General features: G+C 39.3%; 1 protein-coding gene across 1 annotated transcript in view; it reads right to left on the reverse strand.

The window, feature by feature from the left end:
• LOC127433192 (fibrillin-2-like) overlaps window positions 1-21391 on the reverse strand; it is a 198545-nt gene that overhangs the window by 150846 nt on the left and 26308 nt on the right. Inside the window, 6 exon segments of the mRNA XM_051684909.1 lie at window positions 5243-5362; window positions 5602-5739; window positions 5893-6126; window positions 7765-7917; window positions 13257-13382; window positions 18047-18172. Coding sequence (XP_051540869.1) covers window positions 5243-5362; window positions 5602-5739; window positions 5893-6126; window positions 7765-7917; window positions 13257-13382; window positions 18047-18172 — 897 coding nt within the window.

A 21391-nucleotide genomic window follows, 5' to 3' on the forward strand; every position in this document is an offset into this window, starting at 1 on the left:
AGATCTAATGGTTCCACAAAGTTTCTAATATCTTCATCAGAAAACGAAGACATGGAACTACAGAGATCAAGATAGAATTCTTTAAAAGCATTATTAATATCAATGGCCACCACCATGGTGGCTATTGATTTCACCACCATCAGATTTCACTGAGGGAATAGTAGAAAAAGACTCTCTCTACTTTATATATCTAGCCAAAAGCTTCCCTGCATTGTCCCCTGACTCAAAGTATGACTACCTTGCCCTGAACAACCAAAACTCCACTTTCTGCGACAAAATAGTATTATACCTGTATTTCAATCGGGTCAATTCTCTGAGGCCATCAGATGACATACGGCGCTTCAGCTCTGCCTCGGCACTTTTAATATTTCCTTCCAACTCCACAAGTTCTCGTGCTTTGAATTTTTTGATAAATGAGGCATACTGTATGATTTGACCCCTAAGAACCGCCTTAAGTGCCTCCCAAGCCACACCCACAGAGGATACTGAGGACCAGTTGGTCTCCATATAAACATTGATTTCAGTCTTTAACATTTGTTGAAAATCAGGATTTTGCAAAAGGGATACATTAAAGCGGCAATTATATGATTTCCTCTTCTCTGTATGTGGCAATATCTCTAAACTCACCAGGGCGTGATCCGAGACTAAAATATTTCCAATTGAGCAATCAGCAACAGATGAAATGAGGGACTTAGATATATATATAAAAAAAATCTATTCTAGAGTAAATCTTATGAACTGATGAAAAAAATGTATAGTCCCTACCAGATGGGTTCAAAAGTCGCCAGATATCTACAAGACCAAGATTTTTACAGATCTTGTGAAGTGTCGATGTAGCTCTAGGGGGTTTACACACTTTTGCTTCACTGTGATCAAGGACTGAGTCCATCAAAAGATTAAAGTCTCCTCCCAATATTATGTCATGAGAGATGCCAGCAGCTTGAAACATCTCTTCAAGATCTATAAAAAAGCCCTGATCATCAGCGTTAGGTGTGTAAATATTAGCCAAAATCAACCTTTGCCCCTGAATTTCTCCTAACACAACAATGACTCTTCCTAATTTTTCTTTAATCTGTTTGAGACATTTGAATTGTAGATGTTTATTAATCAATATAATGACTCCCCTGCTCTTACTTGAGCCAGCACTAAAGAAAATATTTCCACCCGATATCTTCCCAAATTTTTCAGCTTCTTGCGGGGAAAGACGCGTTTCTTGAAGAAACACTATATCATATTTCTTGCGCTTAAGAACAGAAATAACCTTCCTTCTTTTTATGGGGTGCCCCAACCCATTCACATTCCACGTGGAGAGAGATAACCCATTCACATTAACATCTGACATAATGATATAATAAAAAAATAAAAACAATGAGTGTGTCAAAAACAAAATTATACAGACCACATTCCCCATAAATGCAACAATCAAACCCCGAACTTCCCCCGGAACAAAACAAACAGAAAAAAGAAAAACGTGCGCACGACAGCGCCAACCGGCGACAATCCCTCAAAACTCAAAGAGTCCATGTATGCCTACGAAAGCCCCAGCGACAACTTTGCCATCGGATTGCTCGAGTCCGGTGCTTCTTCACAAATTTTATGAGGCACAATTACAATAACAGAAAATACTTTGTACAACAGACCCCAGCCAACAGGCAGAATAACAGAAAAACATGTAGATTCATGGAGTCTCGAAGGTGTGTTCCTCCACAAAATAAACTCCAGCTGATATAAAGCCATTCAGTTTCCTCGGACAGACAAACAATTGTTCAGTGAGCTGGCTGTTATGAGTGCAGCAGATGAGGTAATCATTCTACTAGGAGGCATAAGCACAAAGAACAAACATATTTAACCACAACTGTCCCGAAGTAGTGTAATTCCACAAAACAAGCTCCAGCCGTCAGGCAGAGCCAGCACGAAAAACAAAACCGGCATCCCGGTTCCTCGGATGATCAAGAGACAAACTAACTCGGAGGCCGAAAAAAAAAAAAAAACACCATAACTTACTCAGCCCGTCAACTTTATAAAAGACGTCCTTTATGTGAGCATATAGATATTTTGTGGTCATCCAAAGTGTCCATTCTCAATCTGGCTGGGGGAAAAAGATCTTCCGTCAATGCAAAAGTTTCTTGGAGTCATGCCATAAAACAAACTCCAGCCGCTAGGCGGAGTCAACGCAAAAAGAAACAAAAATGGCACCCAGCTTCCTCAGATAATCCCTGAGAGTCCCTGAGTTAGTCCACTAATATAAGAAACATCAAATGGCTTACTCCAATGTATTTATAAAGAAGAGTGCCTGTTTTGGACAAGTAAAAACTTTGTGACCATTCTTCGTTTTTATTCTCAGTTTGGCCGGGAACATCAGAGCAAATGAGATCTTTTTCTGATGTAAGAGTTTCTTGCATTCCTTGAACCGATCGCGTTTCTCTCGTGGAATTCGCAAAGTCCGGGAACAAGAAAATATTATGGTTCTTCCAAGAAAGCTTCCCTTTGCTCCTCGCCTGGCACAACATGAGATCTTTATCGGATGATTTCAGAAATCTGGCCAGAATTGATCGGGGTCTGTCTCCTTCAGCAGATCTGCGAGCCGGGACTCTGTGAGCTTGCTCGATTTCCAGCTTGTGGCCTGTTATGTCCAGCAGACTCGGGAAAAACTCGACCAGGAATTTCACCATATCTCTGCCCTCTTCATGCTCAGGAATTCCAACAATTCGTATGTTATTCCTTCGGCTCATATTTTCAAAATATTCCAGTTTTCCCGAAATTAATTCCAAATCTGTTTTGGACGAGGGCGGATTAGCGGATAATTCCCTTTCCGATGACTGAAGATAATCGATACGTTTTTCAACTTCTGTCACTCTTGTAAACAACTCTTGTTACCATCGCCGTAATCGATCGACGTATTACAGCGAGATCCTCCTCCAAGTCAGCGAGAACCTTCGTCAACATCACCGACATGTTGGACAACTGACGCTGAATATCTTCTCCCAGCATGCCGTCCAAATCATGTCTCCAGTTCGCAGTCCCGTCAGAGCCTCAGCTTGAACACGTAAGTGTCTTTTAATGTCTCCGGAGTCTGAGAATTTTGACATCTTTGCCATATTTACCTCAAAGAGCAAGTATGTAATTGGGTGTATCGAATCTCACCGGATCACAACATGAAAATAATAAAAAAACTAGCAAAGTTTGCAGAGCTCGTGTCTCACACGTCTGTCTCTCGCATGGAATCACGTGAACCCCCCATTAATTACACACTTAATTTTTTTTTTCCTGGTAACCTAAAAAATGTGCATCTACATTAACTGGATTTATTCAATTCAAAAATTTTATTTAATCTGACTAAATTTACGTAAAAAATTAGGATACACTGACAAAAGAAATTTTTATAGGTTAGATCAATTATAATTCCAGTTTACCACTTTTATATGACATAATATGTCTTGAAATTGCATATATTGTATTGCATACATACAGTATGTTTTATTACATGTTTATTGTTTACATGCATAAATTGTACTATATACACTATTTACATTGATATGTAGAACAAGAGCTAAAACGGTACTGTCTTTTTGAGACTACCGGCAGTTTAGCCATTGAGCGTATATTAACAAGAGAGAACACATATAGTTTCTTTAGCACATAAGAATGTGCTAAAGAATAAATAATAAGAATAACTGTTATAATAAGAATAAAAGTTAATTTTTTTGTTTTTGATCAACAAATGAATGTCAAGAACAGAAAGGGCAAGGGCGTAGATTTGGCTTGAACATTGGGGGTTTGCAGTGTGAAGCATTTACATGTTTCCATTGATAATGGTATTGATAATGGTATTAATAATGGGGGGTGGGGGGGGGGGGCAGGTGTACTTGCTTGTTTTGATTATTTTGATTATATTCCCCCCAGAATCTACGCCCCTGAGAAAGGGTATTAAAAAGACATAGAGTAAAAGATCGATATCGGGATTGTTCAAATGATGATCATGATTAATTGAAAAAATAATATTGTTATCCATCCCTATATCTTAATATTTGTATTTTAAGCAATACAGTTTGTTAGGTTCAACATAGCAAAATCTAATTCTTTTAATGTACCCCCTGGAACCTCCTTATGTACCCCCTGGGGTACACATACCCCTGGTTAGGAATCACTGCCTTAAGAGACATCTGGCTCATTTAAGTGTCATTGTGACAAATCCCTTGCAGTTCTGAGGCAGTCTGACCCACACAGGATTGTGGCCATTAGCGTGCCCTGTTTACAGATCAGATAGCCCATAACTAGCAGGGCTGTCTGCAGGTTGACAGAAGGGTCTACATTAACTGACCCCAAAGTTCTTGTGGTGGTGAGGAGAATTTGACAGAGTTTTCTGAATAGGTAATGTAGGCCAGTGTTTCTCAATCCTGGCCTTGGAGGACACCAGCACTCCAGATCATGGAAGTGTTAGTTTGAAGCATTGTGGAGAGAACATGAAGTAAGAGGTATGTCAGAAGAAGAGAGAGTTTTAGAACTCCTTATCGGTTCTTGGTAACCACTCCCTTCCACTGGTTTGTTCACTATAGTCGTGGCTGGATGCATTGGCCTGATGGATATACATAATCTCTGCCATCTTTGAAGGTCAGCATCTGTCTTTAAAAGTGAATACATAACCAAACGGTCATCTGGGGATACAGGTGTCTTTTTTTAATGGAGGAACATCAGCTGCAGCAGATGCTTGGTGCTTCTGAGTATGTGGCAGAGGAGCTAAATCAGGTGCTAGTTTAACCCTAAAGTTAGGATCCAGCTCAGAAAATTGAGCTGTCTGTTTAGCATTGCAGCAAACCACAATGCAATCCCACAAATGCTATATTCCCAAGCATGATGGGCAGATATCACAGACTGCAGTTTGGTGGGTAGCTAATGGCAGAAGAGCTGTGAGCCATAATCAAGTTAGATCATTTACACCCTCATTTTTGCAACATCACTACATTAATTTATTGGTATTTGCAATCAATCTGCTTAGTGCTGTGATTGTCCACTACTGCTTTAAAATTCTAAGTACAATAAAATTAGGAAAATTGAAATATGCATCTAATTAGTAACTATGTAGTAAGTTATGTATACCTTATGCATATAGTATACATGTACTGTATGTATTGAGAATATTTCAACTTGTATGTGAATTGAGATCATCATCTGTCCTTCCTTAAAGAAGCAAGTTACTTCAACTAGGTATTGCTGGATTGCTTATTTGAGGGTTCAGTCTTACCAATGCAGGTCTGTTTGCCTGGAATCCTGAGAAAGCCTGTGTGGCATCTGCAGTGGTAGGAACCAGGAGTGTTGATACAGTTTCCATTAGGGCAGGGTTCAGATACACACTCATCCACATCTAAGAAAACAACATCATTCAGTAAGAGTCATTGCTTTATTTTGTTTTGTGTTGGCCATATTTTGTAAAATGCCCTTTGAGAGGCTCTGAGATGCTTCACCATCCATTAACCTTTTGGTGCTGAGAAACTAGAGTACACACAACTTTCATTCTTTTAAGTCTAATTTGAGTTTAGCACAATGGTGTAGTCAAATTTGATTTGTAGACACAAACAGCCTGTGACGATTAGATGAAATGACCTGAGCATTCTCCACTGTTGTCCACTCTGTATCCAGTGTCGCAGTTACAGCGGTAGTCAGACCCCACAGGTACACAGCGTCCGTTCAGACACAGGTTAGGAAACAGACGACATCTGTTTACAGTCTCATTCACACTAACTGCAAACAAAACATAAACTCATCAAATAAAAACTCATGGAAATATAATCAGGGACTCATAAGTACCTTGAGAAAAACAGCAGTTTGGATGTTTTAGGTCTAGAATTTATTTGCATGATAGTCTATGCATGTTATTTGAAAAGTTTTGCTCACCGACAGGTCGTTGTGGTCTAAATCCATTACCATTCACTGGTATCTGAGGAATTTGAGGGATTTGGGGAATTTGGGGAAACTGAGGTAATATATGCCCATTATTATAAAATGGGTGGAGTATCTGGTCAATATGAGTAGGACTGAAGCTGCTGGTATGATGAGGGATTTTATCAGGATCCTCTTCACTATAGCCACTCAAGGCAGAGCCCACCAGACATATCCTGAAGTATTCATCTGTAAAGAGCAGAATAGAGAGAGACAGGACTGTTTGAGGTATATGACTATTAAAATGTCTTTTTGATGTCCTCTGTGTTTTTGTGTTTTGCAATCTCATGGTGCAACAGAGTTAATAGTCTCAAGAACCTAGATTTTGCAGAAACAGAAAGGTGCTCACAACTACCCCCTTTAAACCCTTGCTGCACCCTGTTGCTGAGCCTGTACTAGTTTGGATTCAAAGCAGACTACTACCCCACAGTATATGCAACATTAAGTCACATTCAAAGTGTACACTTAAAGAAGGACCACAAGGGCATACAGGGCATACGTTACCGTTCCTGTGTTCCTTTCCTAGCATTAATTCAGGAATTCGCTCCAATATTATTGCGCGCAAGATTAATAATGAATGACCCTTACTTCCTTCACATGATTTGGTCAACATCTACTAGTGTGGAGAGATAATCTGGCACTCGCCTTGTAATTTGACCCTTTTCTAACTAGCCTCTATCACATCACTCATGTGGACAGCTCTTGAAATACATTGAAGTTCAGTAAAGCTAAAGTTTCCCCAGCAGGGGCTTTGTAATATCACTATTGACTTGTTGCCCCAGTTCTTCTTTACACAAGATTGAAGCATTCATCCCAGAAGCTCAAGATTTCCTTAATAATGCTCTTAAACTGTGATATATTGTTCCCTTTACTTCTGCTGTTGCTGATTTTTTTTCCTCAGTAGAAACAAAGGGTTTAAAGATTTTGTATTTATTACTGTAAAAGCTGTAATCATTAAGATTTAAACAAATAATTAAGCCAAGAACAAAATTCCATTCTTGTACTCTTCTCTTTATTTGTGAAGGACACTAGTAGATTACAGCCTTCATCACCCATAGGAGGTGAACGTAGTTAGTAGGGTCAAAAAGGGTAGGGTCCCAGGAGTCACATGCTTGAACCCTAATAAGAATCTAGAATCTATTAACAAGAGATCCAGCAGGACAAATCTGAGGGTAAAACTTGTAGAGCGCACAACTTAATTAAAAATTAAGTAAAATTTCAGTTTCAGTGAAGTCAGAGTTTCTTGGATTTTTATATCATAGGTTAATCCAAACATGTATTTATTTATTTTAAGCACTTCTACTGTACCAAACAACCCTTAACATACTGACATATTAAGTTCTCAACTCATATTTCCTTAAGTTTGAATCCTAAACCATGTGGCCCTCTCTGGGGTCAAAGGGTCTTCATAGGTTTTACACCCTTCCTATTACTTAATTTCTCTGTGATTGCTTATGTTTACATTTTAAATACAGGATTTCAATTCTTAAAGTCTCCTCTGCTGAATAAGCTGGTTCTACTAGTGTGGTGTTGGTCTAGCTGGTGGACCAGCATAGCCATGATGTTCACCAGCAAAATTTAGCTGGTGAAGCTGGTCGACCAGTATGGTTTACCTAGTCATGCTGGTTAACCAAGGAAGTCTTGTTGGTTAAGATAGTCAAAGTCTTGTTGAACAACAGCACACCAGCTTCCCGTGGTCTAGACCAGCAAAATGCAACATATGCTGGTGACTAAGCTATGCTGTTTTTAAAGCAGGGTAACTTTTTGTCTGCTGAAATCTCAGCTCTCTTTGCTTGTCATTGGTGTATGTTCAGGTGCATTACTTACCTGATCCCGGTACAGGACACATTTCATGAGCTGTATGTTGACTCCAGCAGAGTCCACGGTCACAGCAGCACTGAATTTTACTGAAGTGTCCACTGATCTCCCGAACACAGCGCCCATTCACAACGGACGCAAAACACACACCTATGTGCTGCTCTGAAACACAAAGAAAAACACACCTGTGTGCAGCTCTTTTGACTCTTTTATAGCTTTAAGGCTAGCAATTAGCATTTTATCTGTAAGTCTCTATAATTGTTCTGATTTGTACTATCTACATAAATTCAAAACAATAAATGGAAACTGTTAAAAAAAAAAAAGTGCCATACTTCAGGACAGTAAAAATTATACATAATGATCATTAAGTTAAATGATAATGTTAAAATGTTAAAGTTTTTTTTTTTTTATAATTTTAGGTCCCAAGTCAAATTTAGTAGTTGAAACAGACAAATTGCCAAGTTTTGTCTATGAATCACATTTAGGTTTTAAATCATATAATCCCACACTTTTCTATTTGATAACAACAAAAACACAGATTAAATATAGCTGCAAGCAGCAATTAAGGGGCCAAGCACCAAAACAGCAAGCACTGCATCACAGTAAGCACAACACATTGCCTGTATACAACGTACAAAGCAATTCCACACTACTGCACAAGTTGCCTCAGGATGGGATCAAACCTGTGCCTATATGTTCCACATTTCTGTGCACAACCCACTGCACCATGCTGCCACAAGCATATATATTACATATCTTTTGGATGCATTGTGGTATGCATCCAAAAGATATATAACGTTTTAATACAATTCAATGTGGCGTATAGGGCAATATGGCTGATACACAAAAAATTGGTATCATTGAAATCCTCATGGCTATAGTGAACAGAACGAATGCAAAGGCATTCCAAAGCTTTTTCATTCACTACAGAGGATGAAGATTCATGATGAGGGTGATCAGGTTTCTGCAGAGAAGTCAACATCCCCCATCACTGGATTCTCTCCCTGAATCTCACCCCTAAGACCAGAGGTAAAACAATCTTAAATTCCTTAGGACTTCCAGGAGAATGGAATGAGCCAATTTCACAGTTTGCCATGTGGCAAAAGCTCAAACAAAGGGTGGCCACAAAAAGGTAAAAGTCTTCACACACATACTTTTATCCTAAAATGGATATCAGCTGCAACACATCTACTCCATGTCTGTTTACGGAACTGTTCATGTAAATTTCAGTATTTGATTTAACACAATAATTCATACAAATTGAAATATTAATGTATGAGGTATATCCCAGACACTAACAGAATATGAAACATCAAAGTTCTGAGTCTCTGGCCGCAAGCAAGGAGACACTAATATGACTAGGAAGGAGACAAAACAGAGCAAGTCCAACGTTGTGAGTCTCCATTCCGGGATGCAATAACAGTAGCACTACAAGTTCTGAGTCTCTGCTTCACAGAGAAGAGGGAGACTGTGACAGATCCTCCAAGTCTCCAGCTTGACTGGTGGGAGACACTAACACATACAACAAAGTTCTGTGTCTCAAGCCTGGAAGAGAGAGACACTAACAGAAACATCTAAGGTTCTGAGATTTCAATTCAAAAAGACTCACTCCAAGAGACAACAGCAACACCAAGTTCAGAGTCCCCATACCAGGGAGATAACTACAGAATTACCAGCAACAAGGTTAAGCTCTAGCGAGCAAATCTTCCCTTCAAGTTTCCTGCCTCTGCGTGTTCCAGATAAAGGATCTTCTGCACCGACATAAGGGCTTAATCTGCATGTTTCAGATTGCAAAGTCCCTCCCTGTACTCCAAGAGATCAGCATTCCTCAGCGGTTCATGTTCAAGGCTGTTGAAACAGAGTCCAGCTCCTTCCTCACTGTATCGTGGCCCCGAACCACTAGAGGATGACATTGCCATCACCAAATTCATCTCTCGATCTAGCAGAAATTAAATGTCACTATCCAAACCTCTTTCCAGAGACCTTGGCATTAGTGTATACTATCAGTTTAGGATTTTCTAATGTTCTTTAGAGTCAAGTCAAGTCATTGTTATTTGTATAGCGTTTTTCACAACACACATCGTTTCAAAGCAGCTTTACAGAAAATCATGCATTAACATAAAATTAAACTGTAATATGTATAAAGTATTAGAGTCATCATTGTGTAGTTTGATTAAATAATAATTGTATTTATAACATCAGTTTAGATTGCATAATCTGTGCACTAAATGTTTTACAAATAGTCTTTGAGTTATTTGCCTAATTAGAAATAAGGTTTTACCTTATTAGTTAACAAAGAAACAGTAGTTTATCTTTCTAACGATAACAGCCATATTCTACCTATACATACAACTCAACCAAGTTTTGTTTCAATAGGACAAAGCGTTGTCAAGATACAGCCTCACATCCTGTTATCGACCTCGTTAACTTTGTCTTAGCATAACATTTTTACAGTTAAAAATCAAAATTTATTTATTTATTTAAAATATTTTGTGTGCAAATCAGGCAAAGTTTGTAGGGGCAATTTGCCAAGATGGCAGCCACTTGAATCATTAGGAGTAGAGTAATCAGACAAAAAATGAAATTTCTTTCTAGGACAAATGGTTTAAAAGATATGCGTGAAAGAAAAGTGAATATTTGAAGATAAAGATAAAACATGATGTCACTTCAACTGCCTAAGGGCCGGTTGCACCAGCTATACATGCCTTACGACTTAGCCTAGTTGTGGCATAAATGGGCACTAGTCACAATTTACGCACTACTAAATATTTGAGCGTTGCACCATTAAACTTAGGTAGAACATAACTCCACGTATAAACTAAATATTTATGGAAGACTCCGACCAGGAGTAATGGTTGGAATAAAAAAGCAGATTAATTTAATGACATCAATGAGCTCATGTTTTGCGTGACAGGCATCAGTCCTTTCGACATATATGATGATGTTGGCATTTACACTCATTTACTTTTACGAGAGAGAAAAAAAACGTTCTTTTAAGGGGCTCTTCAGCATGAAACCGATCTAACAGTGCAGTTTTCAGGGTGCTTCGCCCGGTGTCAAGTGTCAACATATACGAAATATATAAGATATTAACCTTTTTGCACGTGAGTTTCTCCTGTACTGACAGATCCCCCAGCGTGAGTTCTTTAATGTGTGCTGTAACTTTAAAAAAAAAAATCTTACCTTACACTTTACAGCAGGGTCATATTATATATTATCAAACATATAGTGTGGTTTTTAGATGATTATAATGATTGATTATGATCATATAAAAAACTAGCCCTCCACATTACAAGCACCGGAAGTGGTTAGAATGAGTGACAGATGGAATGGGAGAAGGCTCGAATGGACTGACTAGTTTGTATATTCTTTGTTTGACATCACAAAACATGGCCGCATCGCTGCATCAAAACTGGGCGCTCCGACTGTAACAGCTTTAAACTTTTATTTAGTGATTGTTTGAATGTTTGTAAAATAAAGGTATTGTGATGTTGAAAAGACTATTTGAGCAGCTGGTTCATTATGACAACCGTTTCAGTCCATCTTTTGCTGGTAAAGATCAGCATGAATGTAGATCACACCGGTTTGATCATATGCATCTGTGCCCAGCATAGTCTGATCACACTAGTTTGATCGTACATGCGAAAGGGTTCAAATGAATAAATGTCTATTTTTCCAGCCTGTTGTATTAGTATTTATTTATCACCCCTTATTTATTTTAGATACAGTTCCTATTTATTGTTATTTACACAGGGCAAATATACTATTTATAAAATGTACTTTTATTACGTATCGTATTTTAATGGGGATATAATTTATTACAGCTGACAGTTCCGTGAGCAAACAAGGTTTGAACATCAACCGTAATGAGATAAAACTGAATTACACTGCTTTTTAACACTTCTATGTACAAATTTGAAGGCTGCTTATTGGATCAATACAGGTAAACGTCATATTATGCAACTACGCATTACATTACGGAGAGCTTACGACCTACTAGTTAAGTCTTGCCTTAAGAACAGGTGGTGCAACCAAATTAAGCACTGACTTAGTTACAAACTAACTAGTAGTTACTAAGCCCTTAGTGTGAACTTTGCGTCCTAACTTACGTGAGAACTTACGCACAGCTGGTGCAACCTTACCTAGGTGCAAACATTCCAAGTCCTTGATTTTGATTGTCAGACAAACGTTCTGAGGTGTTGATTAATTTCCAACAGCTGCATGGCTATGAAGTAGTTTGAAGTTTGTTTATCACATTACAGTTCAATATCACTTCACCACATTCTTTTGCTGTAACAAGGTGTAACGGCTGTGCTTTGTCCGAGTTTGGCTGAGCATGGCTGCATTACCTCCACAGGAGTGCATTAATTTTCAATAATTCAACAGTTTATCACAAATTATACCTTACTTTAAGTCCTACTCATTACTTAACCTCCCAAATTACAGTATATCATTTGAAAGCCTTGAATTATTTGGAAGTTTTGTAAGTGCTTTTACCAACACATACACATACTAATAAAGTTAATTACACAGGTATAAGTATAGACTTTATCTAAAAATACAGGACATTTATTTGAACATTGGTGACCTCCAAGACATCTGTGTGTATGAATGTGGTCTGTACGTGCTTTCATGAAAGTCAAAGGATCCTCTCAGACTTCTTTAAAGAGAATGAGAGAGAGAGAGATAGAGATAAATAGTGATATTTATACATGCTCATTCGATAACCTGCAATTATTTACAGTATAAGTAGGTCACAGGTCACCTTTCCTCACAGCGCCATATCTGTGACCTACGATGGCATTTTATTGCCACATTAAAACAAATCTAAGATTCCGAGAATAAAGTTGTAAAGTTATAGTATTATAATATTAAAGTCGTAATATTTTTTAGAATAAAGTAAAAATTATGAGAATAAAGTCATAGCAAAGTCATACATCATTCCTTACAAAGTGTCTTCCTTGTTTTGCCAATCAAAAGACTTTGAGGCACTTTCTGCCTATCAATCATTTTACAGGTTAGTCCATAATTGGGCAGTAGGAAGCTGAGAGCATGGTAACTGAAGAAGATCATTCAAGTTTAACACCATATATTTAGCCTCATAAACAGTTGTTAGTTTATTGTGTGAGAATTATATTTTGCCACTTCTGACAAATTTGACAAACTGAGATGATGCACTGCTGCTCTCCTGCTCCATCTCTCATTACAATGGTCTCAGTGGTATCTTTCACATCACTTATAGCAGCTTTAATGTTTTTCTGCTACTTTCTCTCTGTATGCTGGAGCGTGGAGGTAATTACAGGTGTGAAACTGTGTGATCTCACTATCACATTCTATAAACCACATGCCTGAACAAGCACTGCATGCAGCTGTACAACGAACATATACACTTACACACTAGTCATGTTTTAAAGACTGGGACAGTATAAAACTGGAAACCGTTCAATCTGCATTTACATATACATTACACACATATAGGAGAGAATCACAGTATAACTCACTGAGGCAGCGTGTCTGGTCTGCAGACAGCACGTATCCATACTGACACACACAAAAGAAACTGCCTGCTGAATTCATGCAGAGTCCTCCGTCACACACACGCTGAGCAGAGGAGCATTCATCCACATCTGACAGATTACATAAATTTAATCTCAAATACACTCCATTTAGAAAAACAGCACTTCTGAGATAGAGATAAGTCTGATAAATCCATTATAACTGGCATACATCATCATAAGAAATTTTAATGCCTTACATTTACAATTATAATAAATTGACAACCAGTGGTTCATATTTGACAGTATTTGCTCAATTAAAAAGCTGGCGTGTTTTCACTAATCTCTGCATGTCACGTGTATTTTGTTGATTCATGTTTTTCATGTCTTTTATTTTGAAAAGTTTAGTTCCTGTTTCCTAGTCATGTTCATGTGTCTTGTTTTCATTGGTTTATTGGTTGATTATCTTGGTATCAGTTCTGTCTGTTTATTGGTTATCTTTGTCATGTGTTCTCCCATGTCCATGTATTTAAACCCTCATGTTTTCACGTTTATTCATAAATTGCATTTGGGTTCTTCAATTCATCGTCATCATCTTCATCATTGTCAGCGCCAGCAGCGGTTCATTACAGAATACTTGAACCCAGCAATCCAGCTCCTCCGCCTACGTCAGGGGAATCGTCCCCTGGAGGACTATGTGGAGGACTTCTGCACTCTGGCCTGCCGGGTGGACTTTAATGAGGTAGCCCTCAAGGACATTTTCCGGGCAAGTATTAGTGAGCCAGCTTCCTCCCTGATGCCTGACGGTCGGAGCACCTACAGCCTGACTCAGTATATCAACCTTGCCCTTCTAATGAGTGGTTCACCATTCACTGTAGGGGAGGCGGACGACGAGCCAGAGTTCCACGACATGGCCGCCGAGCCAGAGTTCCACGACATGGCCCCCGAGCCAGAGTTCCACATCATGGCCGCCAAGCCAGAGTTCCACGTCATGGCCGCCGAGCCAGAGTTCCATGCCATGGCCGCCAAGCCAGAGTTCCTAGTCATGGTTGCTGAGCTAGCGCCATCTTTTGCCCAGGATCCTCAGCCTGCTCCATGCCATGTCACAGCCATGCCTGAGCCTGCTCCATGCCACGTCACAGCCATGCCTGAGCCTGCTCCATGCCACGTTACAGCCACACCTGACCCTGCTCCATGCCACGTCACAGCCACGCCTGACCCTGCTCCATGCCACGTCACAGCCACGCCTGAGCCTGCTCCATGCCACGTCATAGCCACGCCTGAGTCTGTTCCACACCATGTCATGGCCACATCTGAGCAGTTGGACCTAGAGATGGTTCCCGCCCTTGTGGGTACATCTTCAATACCTTAGTTCTCCTGAGCAGGCAAGGGGAACTTTCAACCCTCCGATCCCGCCTGGACCCTCCAAGCCCTGGACTCCGCTTTGGCCTGTCGGTCCCTCGACATTGCCTCAGCTCTGCGTTCCCTCGGCTCCACTGTGGTCCTTCAGCCTGTCGGCTTTGCCGGGGTCCCTCCGGCTCCTTCTTGGTCTTTCGGTCACCTGGCTCCGCCTTGGCTCTCCGATCCTCTGGCTGCGCCTCGTCCCCCCAACCCGTCAGCTCCACCGGGGACCTCCTTCCCTATGGCTCAGCCTTGGTCCTCAGTCCCACCTCAGTCTTCCAATCCCCCAGCTCCTCTTTGCTCCTCCGAGCCTCCAGCACCGCCTTGGTCCTCCCTGCCATCGGCTCCACCCTGGCCCTTCAAGTCTTCGGCTACTCACCAGGCACCAAGTTCTATGGTGTCACCCTTCAAGTCTCTCACGGCTCCGCTTTCCATGGCACCACCCCTCAAGTCTCTCACAACCCCACCCTCCACAGCTCCACCCCTCGAGCCTCTCAGGGCCCCACCTTCCATTGACTCTGCCCTGGTCCCATGCCCCATGCCATGCCATTCCAAGCCACGCCTCAAGACCCCCCCCCCCCCCAGCTCCCTACAGAACTTTGGAATATTATGTCATGTTTTATGTGTTTGTTTTATGTGCGTCGGGAGCCACCCCTTAGCGGGGGAGATATGTCATGTGTATTTTGTTGATTCATGTTTTTCATGTCTTTTTTTTTTTTAAAGTTTAGTTCCTGTTTCCTGGTCATGTGATGTACTGTTTTCCCTCCATGTTCATGTGTCTTGTTTTCATTGGTTTATTAATTGATTATCTTGTTATCAGTTCTGTCTGTTTATTGGTTATCTTTGTCATGTGTTCTCCCATGTCCATGTATTTAAACGCTCATGTTTTCCATTGTCCTTTTTCAAGTATTGTATGTGTTTGGTATGTTGTTCATGTCATGTCAGGTCATGCTATGCCAAGTTTATGTTAATCAAGTTCATGTTTATGTTTATGTTTCATTCACATTTGTAGTTAGGGTTTTCACGTTTATTAATAAATTGCACTTGGGTTCTTCAATTCATCTTCATCATCTTCATCATTGTCAGTGCCAACAGCACATCGTTACACTGCAAATTGCATTTTTTTTTTTTATGGTAGTACCCATTACTAGTTTTTCATGTTTTTTTTGTTTTTTTTAAAGGTTGACTTTTACATTTTTTCAACAGATAAAATTTTTTATTTCATTATAAAACTAACATTTAATAATAAAAAAAAAAAAGTTTTTGAAATTTATGACTTGGACCAAATAATAAAGAAAAGCAGCCAATAAGTGCCCAACATAGATGGGAACTCCTTCAATACTGTTTAAAAAGCATCCCAGGGTGATACCTCAAGAAGTTGGTTGAGAAAATGTCAAGAGTACATTTCTGCAAATTCAAGGCAAAGGGTGACTACTTTGAAGATGCTAAAATATAACACAGTTATGATTTATTTTGGATTTTGTTTATTCACAACATAATTCCCATAGTTCCATTATGTTATTCCATAGTTTAATGACTTTACTATTATTCTAAAAGTGAAATAGAAATTATAATAAAGAATGAGTAAGTGTTTCAAAACTTTTGACCGGTAGTGTCTAATATATATATATATATATTATATATATATATAAATATTAGGGCTGTCAGAATTAACGCGTTAATGCATGCGATTCATTTAAAAAGTTTAACGAGTTAATTTGTCTTAATGGCAACTAACGCATTTATTGTTTATACAGCATACACACTGGGAACCTTTGTAATGTGTCCACCCGGAGTCATTACACTGACACACACACCACAAACAGACACACAACAGCGCAAGAGCACTTCAAACAGGGAGACTACAAGCTTAGCATAAAATAGCATAACGCAGATATTTTAGTGCATTTCTATGTTTATACTGTGGAAGTCTTTGTTTGGAAAAAGTTAATAAAGCATTATATTGCTACAAATTGTTTTGTTTTATTTCCTAAGATGGAAATAAATCAATTTTGACAAGAAAATAAATATATATAGTGTCAAATTTCAGCACTTTCAAAATCTGTGATGAATTGCGATTAACTACAAAAAATGTAATTGACTGACAGCACTTACATATACAGTATAGATAGATAGATTTCAAATATATACAGTACACTCATTGAGTACTTTAGTAGGAACACCTGTACATCTACTTATTCGTGTGATTATCTAATCAGCCAATCGTGTGGCAGCAGTGAAATGCATAAAATCAGGCAGATACAGGTCAGGATCTTCAGTTAATGTTCACATCAACCATCAGAATGGGGAAAACATTTGATCTCAGTGATTTCGACTGTGGCATGATTGTTGGTGCCAGATGGGCTGGTTTGAGTATTTCTGTAACTTCTGATCTCTGGGAGTTTCATGCACAACAGTCTCTAGAGTTTACTCAGAATGGTGCCAAAGACAAAAAACATCCAGTGAGCGGCAGTTCTGTGGACAGAAACTCTTTGTTGATGAGAGAGGTCAACAGAGAATGGCCAGACTGGTTCGAGTTGACAAAATCTACAGTAAATCAGATAACCACTCTATACAATTATGGTGAGAAGAATATCATCTCAGAATGCACATTTCAAACCTTGAGGCGGATGGGCTACAACAGCAGAAGACCACGAAGGGGCACTTTATTAAGACCATAGTGTTCATAATAAAGTGCTCAGTGAGTGTATATTATATATATGTAGTATATTTGGTATAATATTTGCTTACACCTCTCTAAAGATCTATAAAATATATAAGTCATGAGAAATATTGCTACATAATAATACAAAATAATAATGAAATAATAGACGTTCATCCTCAAATGCCATGAGGTTTGTGTTAACTCCAGTCTACTGAGATTGCATTTGTGTAATAATACAGTTTGTTTTCATCATCTCTGGGGAAGAGCCTCTGACAGGTGTGCACTAGACACACTAGTCTTTAATGAAAGGGATTTGCAGAATGTGTGTGTTTTCACACTAATGCTTATACACAGAGACATTTCCCCAGGAGCCAAACTTCAATCACCTTTCACAAAACACCGGTCATTTCCTGACTGATCATCAGTGGCTCATGATCACACAACTTCAGTTCTGGAGAAATACTGACTGCTGAAAAGTTCTTCAAAAGATGTGTGCCTCCAAAATACACTGGCTAAATATTTATGTATGCATTGTTTTACATTTTGGGAACTTACAAAGTTACTTGGAAAAAACATATATTTGTAAAATAAAACGACATCCATTTGATATTCTTTGGGAAAGAGTGTTTACATGGTTTTATATATTCTTCATTGTACATTTGAAAGGTAAATATTTCATGCTCTGATCTCTTATTTTGGTGACCATATATATACTGTATATGTTACTCACCCTCACACTTCAGTGAACTGATGTGCTGCTGGTAACCTGTCGCACATCTGCATTCATATGAGCCCACTGTGTTGATGCACTTTCCTCCTTTACACACATCATGCACAAGTTTACATTCGTCAACATCTGGAGAAGGGAAAACAATCAACAACAATACAACTTGATGTGAAATCAGTTTATTTTGTAGTGTAGAAAATGAGTTTGAAAAAGACAGAAATAAGAATACACAAAAGTCCATTTTAAACTTTCTGTCAAAAGAACATGGTTAGCAAGAAGAAATTATGGGCTGGGCCAATTGGCTTCAGACTGCAAGGCACTCCAAATGTAAAACTGATAAAAGAACTGTGTATAAATGTGCATCCCAGTAGTCTCACAAGGCAGCAAATTCTGGTCAAGAGCTGCCCATTTTGAAAAGACGGGGCCATCTGACTGATAAGTCCAATGACCAACCACAATTCGTACTTTAAACATGACGTATAGAGGTAGATAAATCTGAAATAAATGATAACTCGGTAGAAGCTGTGCAACTTTTGGAAGCTCATTCAGTTAATGTCCCAGCAATAATTTTGAAAGTTTGTAAAGACAACACTGAATAAATTAGTGTAAAATATGTGTTGACTTTGCAGAGTTTCCTTCCATCCAAAACTAATAAGTAATGATTAATTTATGAACAAACATTACATGAAGTAGGGTGTCCAGACATACTAGCTTACCCGGGACAGTTCCAGTTTCACGAGGTGTGTCCTGGTGTCACAACAATTAAAAAAAAAAAAAAAAAATTATGTCCCTATCATCCATCTATCGATCTGTCTGTCTGTCTGTCTGTCTGTATGTCTTTGTCTGTCTGTCAGTCTGTCCCTATATAGTCTTTTGTATTTTGCAATTTAGCTAAGGCATTTTTCTGCTGATAGCAAAGGCATTTGTGTTTTAATATTGCATTTTGTTTTAAAATATTTTAATATTGTGACATCAACACAAATACTCAAATCTGCTGTGTTTCCACAAATAAAGATATACACTTTCATAAATATTCTATTTGTGAGTTTGTTTGTTTGTTTGTTTTTTCAGTTATGATTGGTATTAAGCATAGCCCCAGTACTGCAAACGGGCATCTGTGTTTGTGAAAAAGATTGGAAGTAGTTAAAAGAGGAGCCTGGAATTCTGTCCTCCTCTGGCTAAATTGTTACAGTATGAGGAGTCTCATCTTTGAATGCCTCTGCAGGCTTTCTCCATGTTATTTGGACTGGAGTCACTACTGTATTTTTGTGTGGTGATGGCAAGAGTATCTATGAGAGAAATGTTAGTATGTCAGAAATTCACCAACAGATTGTCCTCTTGATACTGCATATGTGGGGTTTCCAGATCTGGCAACAGAACCCATTAGCCTATCAAGAAAAACTATTCTTGTTATACTAAACAAGAAGCTGCAAACTACAACACCTGTCAGCCATCTTGACACTGGGCATCACTAAGACCTGAAATTTGCTAGTTTAAATCCAACTCCACAAGTAGCCTAGATCATGTCAGATATTTTGGAAGGCAATGGTGTTTATGTCACATCAACCTCTGGTGCATCTAAGAGTTCAGTGCTTCAATCTTTCCTACCTAAAACTCTCGAGAGGGTTGTTTTCAACCAGTTGTCTGTTTCTCTTTCACTGAACAATCAACTCGACAGACATCAGTCTGGCTTTTAAAAAAGGACACTCAACAGAGACTGCCCTCTTTTCAGTAGTGGAAACCCTGCAACTGGTGAGATCAAGCTTAAAATCATCTGTTATCTGCTGCTTTTGACACAGTGAACCACCAGATTCTCCTGTTCACTCTCTCTGACCAGGGAATCACAGAAACTGCACTTGGATGGTTTAAGTCATAGCTCACAGGCAGATCCTTTAAGGTCACCTGGAGATGAGAGGTATCCAAGTCACTCCAGCTAACCACTGGTGTTCCTCAGGGATCAGTGCTTTCCTTGGACCACTCCTTTTCTGGATCTACACTACATTACTCGGACCATTCATTAAGGGCCATGGTTTCTCCTCCCACTGCTATGCAGATGATACACAGCCCTACCTGTGGTTCCAGCCTGATGACCCCATCATCCCAGCTTGTATCTCTGCCTGCCTCTCGGAGATCTCGGCCTGTATGAAGGAACGTCACCTTCAACTCAACCTTGCCAAGACATAAATCCTTGTTATCCCAGCCAACCCATTTGTTGACCACAACCTCTCTATTCATCTTGGTTCAACTACACTAATGCCAACCAGGACAGCCGGGAACCTGGGAGTGGTGATGGATGACCAGCTTAACCGCACTGCCAACATCTCATCAACTGCCCGGTCTTGCAGATTCGCTCTGTACAACATCAGGAAAATCAGACCTTTCCTGTCTGAATATGCTACACAGCCTGATCCAAGCTCTGGTCATTTCAAGGCTGGACTACTATAACTCTCTTTTGGCTGGCCTCCCAGCTAGCACGATTAAGCCACTGCAGATGATCCAGAACGCTGCCAAAGAGGTCTCATGTCACGCCACTCTTGATTTCACTCAACTGGCTGCCATTAGCTGCCCACATAAAATTCAAGGCTTTGACTCTAGTCTTCAGGACAGCTAATGGAACAGCTCCCTCTTACTTCAATTCACTTCTCCAGGTCTATGCTCAAACTCATTCTCTGCAGTCTATGAACGAGCAATGCCTGGTGGTCCCATCACAAAGAGGCACAAAGTCCCTTTCACGATCATTCACTCTATCTGTTCCTCTTTGGTGGAATGAGCTTCCAACCTCCACAGGATTTGCTGATACTATCTCAGCATTCAAGAAACAGCTGAAAACACATCTGTTCCACGAGCACTTAACCATTCAACACTAACTGCTCTTACTTTTTAACAAAAAATAAATACAAATAAATGTTTTGTCTGTCTCTTTCTTCTGCGCTAGCATCTTTACTACTCCTGCCACTGTGAGAACTTACAGAGTGCGATACTGAATTGTATGACAAATTGCTTGTTTTGTTCCACATTTGTAAGTCGCTTTGGATAAATGACTAAATGTAAATGTAAATGAATCTCATCTTTTCAGTAGTCGCATGGATCTCAACTAGGGATTTTCAGTAGTCGCATGGATCTCAACTAGGGATGCCATGGTGTGAGATTTGAAGGTACCGCCTGAGAACAAAAAAACATGTAATCATATCACAAGTTATGGATTAATGGACTCTAAGCACAGCACAACAATAACATAACTGATAAATACACAACAAATAAATAGGCTAAATAACTATAACATTTAACTGCACAAAACTATGAAAGTCCATAAATAAGATTCACTGACACTCCATTATAGAGCAACAA

This window comes from Myxocyprinus asiaticus, chromosome 43 (genome assembly GCF_019703515.2).
Source record: "Myxocyprinus asiaticus isolate MX2 ecotype Aquarium Trade chromosome 43, UBuf_Myxa_2, whole genome shotgun sequence".
NCBI lineage: Eukaryota > Metazoa > Chordata > Actinopteri > Cypriniformes > Catostomidae > Myxocyprinus > Myxocyprinus asiaticus.